Source organism: Netta rufina (genome assembly GCF_964035555.1).
Source record: "Netta rufina genome assembly, chromosome: 2".
Taxonomy (NCBI): domain Eukaryota; kingdom Metazoa; phylum Chordata; class Aves; order Anseriformes; family Anatidae; genus Netta; species Netta rufina.
In genome coordinates this window covers 140,334,723-140,347,554 of record NC_140124.1, presented here as the reverse complement: position 1 = coordinate 140,347,554, position 12,832 = coordinate 140,334,723, and the positions used below count along the sequence as shown (strand labels likewise).

At 35.6% G+C, this 12,832-nt stretch overlaps 1 protein-coding gene across 2 annotated transcripts in view; it reads left to right on the top strand.

Annotated features, from left to right (window-relative positions):
* The window catches only part of RSPO2 (R-spondin 2), a gene marked incomplete at both ends in the record, with an annotated part of 109,847 nt that extends 97,499 nt beyond the window's left edge, over positions 1 to 12,348 (top strand). For both annotated transcript variants that reach the window (XM_084281919.1, XM_084281918.1), the window contains one exon: positions 12,239 to 12,348. In XM_084281919.1, coding sequence (XP_084138045.1) covers positions 12,239 to 12,348 — 110 coding nt within the window. The remainder of the gene's footprint in view (positions 1 to 12,238) is intronic.
* Between the last annotated feature and the right edge of the window lie 484 nt (positions 12,349 to 12,832).

Sequence of the window (12,832 nt, the reverse complement as noted above, 5' to 3'; positions counted from 1 at the left end):
CTGTACGTTCATATGTGGAAAGCTTCTGAAAAATCAGTTGATCTCCTTTTAGATTAATATTTGCATCTGTAGAAATGAAGCAAACAAAAGCATCACAGAAGTCACGGGCAGGAATAGCTGCTGTACTTGAAATGGATATGTTCAAACTTGGGGCTTTTATAGATCTATAAAGCTTTCTTATCTTTACCACAGTAAAATTAAACCACATGCTGGCTGGATGTCAAGGAGAAAGTTATGATGGCCTTAATATGGTATTATACAGCATTGCTGTTTGTTTCAGTCAATCCTATTTAAAAATTAAAATAAAAATTCTGTTTATAATAGTGAATAATGATCCAGGATAAATCTAAAGACAAAATAATTTATTTGCTTTGTAAAGTAGTCCCATTCAAATACAATTAATTTTCATGTAGTTAAATATAATGCTATACTGGAAGATCAAATGGATCCTGCAGGAATGCATACCTGCAGGATGAGGAATTGCATATACATACAAAAAAAATGTTTCTTAGAAGAAATATTGAGTCTACTACAATGTTGTGAGGAAAAAAAAAAAAAAAAACAAAGAAAAAACCCCATGCGTTTCTTGGCTTTGTAATGATGTAATATGAAAAAGCACAGTAAATCAGTATACATGAGCCTATACATGAGCAGAACTGAAACATCTGCTCAGAGAAACATTATTTATAAAAGTGACTGAAAAACTGAACCAGAGATGAGTCACAAACTTTTTTTTTTTTTTTTTTTTTTTGAGGGCTACAAAATAACTTTAATGTTATAAACACAAAAACTCACTTTTCAAAAAAGATGATGATATATAGTGCATAAAGAGAAAAAGTCCGACCTTGAAAGGTATAATGAGAAATAATAGCTGGATATTAAAATTTAAGTTAGGAATTGGGTGCATATTTCTAACTGGAATGATTAACTGCTGGAAAAATTACCAGAGGAAGTGGTGGATCCTTTGTTTCCTTCAGATCTATACCGGATGCCTTTCTCCAATAAGTTATTAACATCAACAGCATAAGAGAGCAATATATGATTGCTCATATTTATGTAAGAAATCTCAGTAGACTTTCTCTTGAAGCTGCTTCTCACATGCAATTAGCACATCTTCTTTAGTTTTAAGGAATAAACCGTGTTTTTAATCACATTAATATAAAGAATGGGCATTCTTAAAGAAACATGCAATGTCTAATTTTCTTATCTAGGTATTTATTATTTCATCTGCAGACTTTGTAAAGATATACAGGTTTGAGACAGTCTTGATGTAGTGAACTTCAAGTAAGAACTGCTTCTGTTGATCTCAAGGCAAACAAGATACCTGAAGTTGCTAAGTCTAGTAATAAGCCTAGAGTAATTTGATTATTTGGCTTACTATGCAGAACCCAGTCAGCAGATTTGATGTTCCTAACTTAATTATAAAGCATTCTCTGAACGAAGAGCAAACTTTAAAAAAAACAAAAAAAACACACAACAACAACGTTTTATTATTATTTTTTTCCAATACTGCTATAGTCAACAAAGCTATTTCTAAAATTGTGACAATGGTTTGATGATACTTGTGCACAAACAAAAGTTTTAGCAAGATACAGTGCCATATTGGATATTATACCTATTTATTTTCTGTCAATGGCTGTGCAGTATCAATTTTAACATCTGTGAAAAACTGATGTGTGGCTATTGGGAAATAAATAGGATTAAGGCAGAAAAGTGCCCTTTTACAAGCTTCAGATAGTGAATAACCCTTCTGTAGCTATATGATGTAGAAGTAACTGGTTGCAACATAAATACACCTAGCATGCTTATGAATGTTAGCAGACTCCATGTGTGCAGTAAGTCCAAGAGCCCTCATAGGCTGTCATGGAAAAGTGCTAATGTTTAAGCAGGAGGCTCCCTGCCCATGGAATTAGGTCTTTAATGTCCCTTCTAACCCAAACCATTCTGTGATTCTAAGCTGGGAAGAGAGCTACTGAAATACATTTAGGGATAAAGACATATACATAAGAACATCTCTTAAATCCAGATTGCCCATGACTCAAAGATAGTGACTACGTCAGTAGCAGTTAATTAAATGTGCTGGGGGCTGCTTTGTCACCAGCATCAACAGACAAGGATCCACATCTTCATTGCTCTGCTTAGAGCTCCCCAACCAGGGACATGCCTACAGGAGCATGGTCCTGGCCTGTGCTGTTTCCTGAGACATCTCCTAAAGGGGCAGGGGAGGGTGCTGGCTGCCCAGCCAAAACACAACAGACAGCTGAGGTACAGTGCTTGGGGATATTCTCTGATACAGTTTGATGATGACCTGGCCCCTACACGGGAAGGATGGGGAACAAGCTGCTGTGAGGGAGGTGAAAGCAGGAAGAAGGGTAACTCCCACTTTTCAGTGGCTGCCTGAATTTATGGTAGATTAAACGATTACAGAGTTACAGCTTCAGAAGAATTATCTGTATCTGCCTTGATAAATAACTGCAGAGAAGTCTTTCCCACTTGCTTTGGGTGGTGGTGGTGGGGGGGTGCTGAATCCTTGAAAGGTCAGTAACTGGATATGCAATAACCTTGGAAACTTTCAGCAATTTACTCTCCCAGGTAGAAAGGCAGTAAATCCCACGGGACCCCTTGACAGACTTAAAGTGAATGCTGTGGAGAAGTCTATGGCCACAGTATACAGGTGAAGGGAGGTCCTGAAAGCTAAATTTAGATCATTAGGTATAGAGAGTGTGTTATGGTGCACCAGCACAGGGAATGTACTGGAAAAGATAAGCTCATACAGAAGACCAGTCTTCTGTAACTAGACAAAACTGAGACAAAAACTAGACAAAAACTGAGACTGATCCCATCATGACCATAGTACAGATAGTGGAAACTATAAAGGATAGAGTGAAGTTCTAGTTGCAGATCTAGTGAAGAAAACAAGTGAAAGTATTTCCTCTTTCTGCACCAGAAAAATGTCTGAGGAGAAGGGGAAAGTGTACACATTGCATACTGGTATAGCTAAGGAGAAACAGAGACCAACCTGACTAAAGTCAGGAAGGCAGCCTTAATATCTTGTTTCAGCCCCTTCTCAAGTATAAACCAAATGAGCATATGTGAGCAACTCAGGTTTAACAGCTGATCTAGTACACTGCTCTTGATGAGCATATATAGATAATGATTTTACATCATATGATTAGAAATAATATATAAAAAACCAATAGGTTTTCAGTTGCAATTCATCAGGGGTCCTCCTGTTTGACAGTAGTTTATTCAGTAGTCAGGTGTGCAGTGTAGCCTCTCTTCTTACTAAGTCTTGGAAAGATCATCTTTGATATTCTGCTTAAAGAGAAGCAGAATAGACAGTTGAAACTATTATCTGAGCTGTAGTTATGGAACAAAATTGTTCCTGTATTCAGTTCTGGGTCAGAATCCTTAAAGGGAAATAAAAAGATAAACCCTTCAGAACTAAATAATATAGAACATATATAATATAATATAATATAATATAATATAATATAATATAATATAATATAATTATATAAATATTTACATTATATAATATATTATTATCATATATATTATATAATTATATATAATATATAATATATATTATATTATATAGAACATATAGAACTAAATAATATAGAACAAAAATATCTAAATAAATAAGTAAATAATAAATTCAGCTTTCCAGTGTAGTCTCTCTCTGTAAGAGACCTTTGGTGGAACTTTTAGTACAATGGATGGAACATTCCTTGATGCAATTTCTAATATGAAATTAAATCTTGCAGGTGCCACAAATAAATGTTATATCAAGAAAAAATGTTTTATATTGACTATAAGAAGAGATAAAAAAATGAATTAAAGTGGGCAGAAAATAATAATAAAAAAAAAGAATATTTTGAAGTACCGACAAAAGAGTTTTAAGTCACATTAAACATATAGAAGTTCAAACCCAGTTAGAGTTTTCAGTTCTAACTGTTGCCTATATACATAAAGTATATTTACATATGAATGCAAATTCTTGACTGGGTATATGTATATTTTTATTATTATTATTTTGAAATTTATATTGAATTGTGAAAGGAAGAAACAAAAAATACTTCCACTGGAAATATTTTGCTTGGCTGTGCTCTTAAAGCATCTGATCTGACATGGTGCTGACTGAGATAAGGTTGGTGAGTAACCTGTTTGCCACTAATGTCCAGAACTTTTGAATTCTGAGCTAAATCCACTTTAGATTATCATTTTGACTGCATTGGATAACGACATATTTTCACGTAACTGTGCCTAAATGGGGTACAATACCCAATGTTTGAACATCTATAATACTCAGTTAAGCTTAGGTCTTCTATCAGAGTTTTTTTGTGAGTTTCCATGTAACCTTTTTTTTTTTTGCTAGTTTTCCGCTTCCCACAGTGTGCTTCTTTTTGCTTTTTCTGAGTGTGTATGTGTGTAGTCCTAATTTTTATGTTCTATCAGTTTTATTTTTCTAGGCAGAGTAAATGTGTATACTTCTGCAAAGAAAAATGAATATTATTTGATGGAAGTGGAAACCATTTTTCAGTTAATATCTCACTGCCATCTACTGTGCATGTTTTAAAACTGCACCGTGGAGAAAGCTGTGTTTCAGCAATGTAAGACTACTCTTAGTCAATTTGCTCTGAAGTTGAGGAAAACTCCTCAGAGCTCTTAGTAGACTGTGACATATAAATTCCATTCTTTGTGTAGGAATCTGTCTCTTAATTAGATGACAAAGTCTGATGATACTCAATATTGTCTAGAAGGAAAGAACATCAGATTTTGCTTAAGTAGTTTTCATTCAGGGCAGATGAAAAGTAGATACATACTTTTGGGAGGAAAAGAGTATCTCACTTTGCTTATTCTTGCCCTAAATAATAAAACCATTCACTTCTTAGTGGATATTTTGACATAAAAAGAGCTAGTGGGATTGAGATACAGAAATCTGTAGATTTTTTATTTTTTTTTAAGTCAAGAAATTATTATGTTCTTCTTTTAAATGATCTTTCATCTCTGTCTGGCAACATACAAACACCAGTCATATGCAACGTTGTGTGTAGGATGGGATATAATCATTTACCCTAAATTATGAAATTATTAAGTTGAAAATAAGATGTCAGAATTATGACTGCCAGGAAGTGAATAAGATATCACACAAGTTAGCTCTGCATTACCAATGCTTTCGTACCAGTTTATGTAGAAATTACAAACTCTATTCAAGGCAGAAATTTCCCTGGTTTTCATCAGGAAAGCTCAAATCAAACAGACAAGAATGAGTAAAAATCATCTAACTGTGCCTTTTACATAAGAGAACTCATTTTCTTAGTCTATTATTGTAATAGCTTTATTAGTTTCAATAGACTACAAATATGTATAACTTACATCATTAACTATTAGTATTGCATGAAAAAGTAAAAAATAAGACCATTAAGTTTGCAAAATCAAGCACTTAGAAGCTGAAGAAATGCCTTCATTTCCTCCTTCATATTGGTTACGTTACAGTATAATTAGATTTTTTTTTCTTCTATTTTTACTCAGTAATTGTTCTGAGGCCTAGTTTGCTCAACATTATTCAACCCTTAGAACATTAAATAATTCATGACTTTTCTAAGGTGTTCATTGTTATCATACTTCAATGCTTTGCAAATATTAACCCATGTTTATAAAATCTGATATTTTGGGATTAGAAATGGTGGCATAGACAGATTATGTACTTTATGTGATCATAACATCCTTTCTGTTATCTTCTGAGGCAAATGTGTTTATGTAAGAGTTCAAGCAACAACAGAAATTCAACCAGGAGAATGAGGCACTGGTTTCTGACACTTGCCCCCTTCTGTCCCATCTCCTCAACCCATTTGCCTTTTTTTTTTTTTTTTTTTTTTTTTTTTTGTCCAGTGCCACCATCCAAGTCCCAATCTCTTTCACTCCCTACCCAAAATGGCTATTTATTTTGGCTGATATTTATTTTGGCTGACCTCCCCCTAGTCATATTTTTTCCATAGAACACACTGAGCATAGACAATTTAAGCCTAAATTTGATAATGTTAAAAAATAACTTCAGACCAAATTCTTATTAGGAAAGCTGTCATTAACTCCGTAACAGGTAATAAGAGTAGTGATGCCCATGACGTAAGGTTTACTATGCTACTAAAGTTCGTTGTGTTCTCTTTGTCTTCCTGTGGACCACTTGTCAGAGTTGGTCTGTAAATCATCCTTTAGCCACACTTTAAGCTTGAATTAGTAGCAGTGGGGATTTTCTTTTCTCTTTTACTGAATGTGTAAGATTTCTTAAAAATTTGTATATTTTTCTGGCACTCTGGCACTTTTTTTTCTCTCTCTCTATATTTTTTTTCCTATTGGAGAATAATTTCTGGACTGAATCCTTTGTTGTTGTTGTTGTTGATTTGAGTATTATAACTTTTCTAGCTCACCCTGCAGAGGAGATGCTGCCACACTCAGGATCTTAATTAGAACTACATCTGTAGGAGAATGTTTTACAAGTATGTAACTTTTGGCTCCTAAAATGCCAAATGAAATGGAAGAAAAGGTCAAAATGTGCATTTAATGAGGTATGCTATTATTCCAGGACAACACTGTGCCTTTACAGTGCAGTGCAAATTCTACATATGAAAGTAATAGAAAGGACATTTTAAAGTCCCATCATTCTGTAGTCATCAATGGAAGAGGAAAATGTTTTAAATAAAGAAGGAAGTATTAGGCATTTTGATCTCTCTGTAATGAAATAATTTTTATGTGAGTACACTGAAAATTTGTGAAGGAATTACACTGTGAAGTAAAGATGCAGATTTTGTATTTATTTATTTTATTTTGTTAAATGTTTTAGATTGAAATCCTTACTGCCCTCATGTGGATGAAAACGCATTTCATTTTCTCTGTCTGCTGAAACTAGAAGTGGACATGTTTCATTAGAAGAACTGTACGTACAACAGTATTTACACAGCAAATGAAGGACAATTTGGCCACTGAACTGATGCTGATGTCTGATGCCTCAAGCAGTATGGCTAGGAGTCTGTAAATATGTCTGCTTCATTTAATTCTGGAGAATCAGGTGTGCCATGAGTGCTAAGAATCTGCCCCCCAAATTCTGTCTGGAGAAAGCCACTTTTGCAGCTGACAGAAGCTGATGAAGGCTCTTTCTGAACCAAGTAATGTGTATCCTGAATTGACCAGAAGGGTCTGTCCAGAAGGTACATGCAGTATTTCCAAATCCCTTTGAGCTCAGGGTAGGAGACAAGCCAGGGAACTGAGCACGCATCTCTAATATAGCAACATGCATCTGCTTTAGGAGCAATGATAATAAAGTGGTACGAAAGCAACAACATAAAAAGAAAAAATGTACTTCACATACTGACAAAGCTGACAAAGTTACTCACAGCTATTACTCTATGGTGTATAGACAATTGCCGTGTATATTGGCATACTTTTTTTTTTTTTTTTTTTTTTTTCAAGAATTGATGTTGGAATTACAATGTTACCTAGATGTTTTTATACCTTTGCCTGTATATTATTATACCATTAGAAATTGTGTTACATTATTATCTAACAATAACATTTAATTGCACAGCATATTAGTTGACCATACACCTGCCATAAACAAGTAGTCCAAAAAAAGTTTAATGAATAACACTGTAAATATACAGATGATTGTGATAATATACTTTGTAGAAAAAGAAAAAAAAAAAAAGAAAAAAGAATTAGTCATTAGTCATTTACAAAGCAAACAGCAAAACCTAATTTTATGACATTGAAATAAAGGATCTGATTGATTGTCTTTGCCAGTCTTGCTTTTGTGCAGAACTGTGAGATACAGAATGATAGATAAGCTTTTTAAGGATTTTATTTTCTAAATAACTGAACACCAAATCTAACTATATTTCTGCTCTTTCTTAGGCCATAAACATATTTCAGTGTACATAACTGTACAAAGTATTGAACATGTTTCTCTAAATTATGTTCTGAGCTGACTCAGATAATAAAAATGGAGGTGCTCTTTTTTTAGGGAGTTTGAGATAAAAAATGCTTTTCAAAGCATTAAAAAAAAAGTTAGTTACCTTGTTAGCATGCAAGGGAAAAGTCAGTTGAAATAGAAACAGGAATACAGTAACTGAACAGCCCGTGTTCAGATATCCTGCTCTTTGATTGAATTATTTGTATTTTCTCCCACCGCTGTTCACACCAAGGTCTTTCAAGGATATGTTGTCTGCAGTAATAAAATAAAGATTGAAAATCAGATCTGATGTGGAGGCCTGTGACTTAGAAAGGGGAAACAAAGCTCACGGCTATCTGCCAGCTGACAGGTGGGCGAGTTATCGCTGGAGACAATGCGTTGTCACTTAAAGAGCATTGCTGGCTGCAGATCCCATGTGCTGCGCTCAACGATCTGCTCTCTGGGGCTCTGTTTCTGATAAGGAGGGTTTTATAGGCTATGTGGACCAGGATTACTATCTTTATCGTCACTCTGTGTCCTGTACAGTAATGCTGTAACCTGCTATTGATGGGAGAGAGCTGGAACCAGTCTGGGAGGAAACGCTGGGCTGAGTAACAGGCTGTGGAAGAGCCTGATGTGAGGCCTCAGTGCCTCCTAGGATGTGTGGAGGGGGACTGTAGGGTTTTTCCCTTTCTAGCAACCCTATTTTTACACAATCTGGGCTGTATAGTTTTCAGCAGTTATTACAAATAGCTTTGTCACTCTTACTCAAATGGGTGGCTTGCTTTTCTCGATGATAGTGGAGGCTTTTGCAGAGCAGGGCTAGTCCAACTTTTTTATCCACCCTGTTCCCTCTGAGGGCTGGCAATCCACACAGTAGAAGTAAAACCTGTTCTTATGTTCTCCCTCCCTCCCCCCCCCCCCCCCCCCCACTTTCTCTTCAGACAACTTGCCCCAAGCCAGGATTTTCCTTCTGTGTGCAATGATAAGTTCTGGACTAAAATAAACCACTGCTAATACCACAGAATCATGGAATCACAGAATTTCTAGGTTGGAAGAGACCTCAAGATTCTTTTCAACATGGAATGGGTTGTCCAGGGAAGTGGTGGTCTCCATCCCTGGAGAAAATAGGTAGATGTGACACTAAGAGACATGGGTTAGTGATGGGACTTGCTACGTAATGTTGGACTAGATGATCTTGGAGGTCTTCTCCAACCTAGATGATTCTGTGTTTCCATGATAACAGCCTAAGCAAACCTAAGAACAGCAGAGCCCCAAGGGAGAAAGGGCCTTGGAGTCAGGGCTTTTGCTCTCAAGATCAGGGAGCATGGCAAGACAAAGAGGAGGAGGCCACACAAGTGTCACTGTAGACAAGGTCCACCACCCTGGAACGTCTTCTGGAGTGGAGGGAGCTGCTGCCATGCTTGCTTCTGGTACCCAGGGAAAGTCTCCTCAGATGGCCATCCTCACCCTGTGGCCCTGCTGTTGGGGAGCCTGGAAAGTCTGTCTCTCAGATCTTCTCTGGGGATCTTTCTGTATTGTGTTCTTCAAAAGAAGCCTATAGCAAGAATTTGGAAGTTACTTCTGTTGACTGTGCTTTTGCTGACAAAATCAGGACTGTAATTGAAGTCTGAATTTAATAAAAGTTTTCATGCATTGGGACCTCAGCAACATAGTCTTTATAGTCACTGCTTTTCTGCTAATCTCTAATCTCTATTGTATCATGGTAGCAATACGGGAGCTGATGTTTAACCAATGAAAACTGTTCATATTCAGTTTTCTGGTTAAAATGACAGTTGCCATTTGGGACTGTGTTAGCATTGCCGGTCATCTGGATATTGTCTGTGTAGTTTAGTATTGTCCTAAAAATAATAAAACTTATTACGTACAACACAGCACTTGAAATTTAGTGAGCAAACAAAGGTGTCAATAACATGAGAGCAAGTTATGAGGCATGCAGGGCTCTGTGGTACTGCCTTTCCACAGGTTTCTACTCCAGGGCATGTGTAAAAGAAGGTGAGTTGCCTTCTCCATGCAGGCAGCCAGATGGCTGATGCTCTCAAATCATCAATATGATTTGACACTTACAGGAGCTATTTTGTAAGGCTTAAACATACACACCAAGCAGGCTGTGTGTCTTTTTACCTGTGCATGTCAGACTTTTCAGAGGTAAAATAATAGAAACTGTTACTACCTGAAACTTGCAGTAAGCTCTTGCTTTAGTTTTCAGGAGGACATTGTAGAGAAAATTAGATGTAGCACTGACTGGAAATTATATTTCTTTTTACTGAACATTCTGTACAGTGCAAAACTTCACAATGTGAGATCACTGTGCAAACTGTACAGCAAAACTCTGGTAAAATTCTGTCGGTCTTCTGACTGGATTGCCACTTGTTTCAGTTCGATTTTTCGCTCATCTGCTGCTGCCTTAACAATATTTCAAAGACTCAGGTGAAAAAGAAAAAGTGTCTTTAAAATGCAATACAGAATGCAGTGTTCAACTATATATTTATCCCAGTTCTGATGCCCTGCAATAAACCAGCTAATAGAATGACAAAACAAAATTGTGATATGGAAATTTGTGTAATCAAAACCATGTTGTTGTAATGCCCCTTAGCGTCAAGTATTACTTCTCTCTGACCTCATTAGGTGTGCCTAGTCATTAGATACAGTGTTACTAAAGAGTTTTAACTTAAAAGCAGCTTTGATTAATGATTGGTTGGACTGAAGTTTTACTTTGTAGGATTAACTAGATTTAAAAATGGCAAAATGCCATAGTAGTATTAATACCAGACTTTAACGAGAAGCAGAAGTAAACTCCAAGGACCCTTGCGATTTTAATATGGGCTAAACTCATGTTCTCATTACCTTAATGTCCTGTCCTGTTTTAAAAGGCAGTATTGTAATAATTCCTAAAGAATAGTAACATAGGCGGCAGATTAGCAGATTACAAATATGTAATCTCAAATATATATCTTCCTATGTGTTTAATGATTTATTTATTTTTTTTTTAATGATTTTGGAATCAGATTCATTCAGCCTTGTTATCAAATAGAGAAAAAATGTTTCATACTGGTTTGGGCCTTTATTCTTTTAGTTAAAAAACAATGTGGAAGTAAGTCAAAGTCATACTAGCAAATATTTCTCCCAATTAATAATGTGCTGTCATTGTAGTAAAAAAGAATAAATAATCCTCACATTTTTGTGTTATCAGCTATTTGAAATTTCTTTTTTGTTTTCTTACATTTGTTTACTTTTCTTGAAAGTTTAGGGTTGGCACCTCTAGAGATTAATGTCATTTTTTCTCCATTGATCACATATTTCAGTGTATCATACTGCCAAGAAAACACAGACCACTCTCACTCAAGACAAAATTTAGTCATCTCCTTAAATCCTACTAAAGTTTATAGAATTTAAACATATATAGGTAACACAAAGCTGAATTAAGATCTGTCTATTTATTTTTATTTTTATTTTTATTTTTATTTTTATTTTTATTTTTATTTTTATTTTCCCATGGGATCTTTGCTAAATTAGTCAAAGGGCACTGATTTATTATTAGAGGTGAACAGCAAAAAAATCTTTCTAATTTCAGGAACTCTGAGAATGTCTGAGAATTCTTCCTATTGATCCTGATTTCATCATTTTGGTTATTTTTCAGTGAACTTTCAGTAACAGAAAGTGTGTAATGAATTTTGTGTTTCAGCACAATAATGTGCTGTGAGAATTAGGCAGTGTGTGCTAATCATCAATAATAGCAGTTCTTTACAGAGGTGGCATTCCTTCTGCCAAAGCATGTAAGACTATGTCCAGCCAAATACTTGGGCTGCAATGCCTAATTTCTCATGTAAATCAGGGATATATTGGACTTGACTTAAATAGGATTACTCACTCAAGCAAATTTACGCAAGGGTCTAAGGCACGTATCCAGCTTTTAGTGAGTTAGAGTCTACGTACTTGTTTGGCTCTGGGCCCTAGGCACTTGCATAACATTGCTTGCATGAATTATCCCATTAAACTGAGACCCACATAAACATTATTACTCATACCAGCAAAACTGTGCATGTGGACAAGTGCTGACAGTTGGGGATCCTGCTTCCTCTTGTACTGTATTGAAAAGTTCTGTTTTCACTGATGATCAAAGCTTATTAACCGAGCATTACATCTGCAGCCTCCATCAGTAATTTCTGTGCCACTGAGTTCTTTGACTACATTCTAATATTGCCTTGTATTCTTTACTTAATTGACTCATTGATTTTTTTTTCTATTTATTTATTTATTTTTTAGGAAGAAGGGCAACAAAAACAAAGGAGAAAAAAAAGAAGAAAAAGAATTTGATGGAGAGGGCTCAGAAGCAGCACAGCATCTTTTTAGCTACAGATAAAACAAGCCAGTAAAGACTTGATTTTTTTTTTTTAATATATTTTTGCAAAGTGCACAAAAGCTGCTATACGCTCCTGCCCATGGATGCACTACAATTCAGCTGCTTTAACAGTATTGGTGGCAAATAACTTGTGAAAAGAAGCCCACAAGCTTGTTTGTTTTATTTATATATTTTTTATTTTATTTTTTCGTCTTATTTTTGACCTGAAGACTTCAAGGTCAGGAGCGCACTGAGTTGAATCAGTGGAAGTGGTGCTGAAGTGTGTCAAAGATTTTGTACTGAGTGCTTGGTCAACATGTTGACACTGAATGGAAGCAGGAAAGAAACCTATGTATCACCATTAGGCGGACTTGTGCATATTTAAATAAAAAAAAAAAAAGGAAGTCTTGGAGGTGTAGGTACTATTGCATTTATGGCCTTTTTCCCCTATATTTGTACATTTCAAGATTCAATGGGTATGACTTATCTACTTAGTGTTAATGTGCATTGTTCTCAGC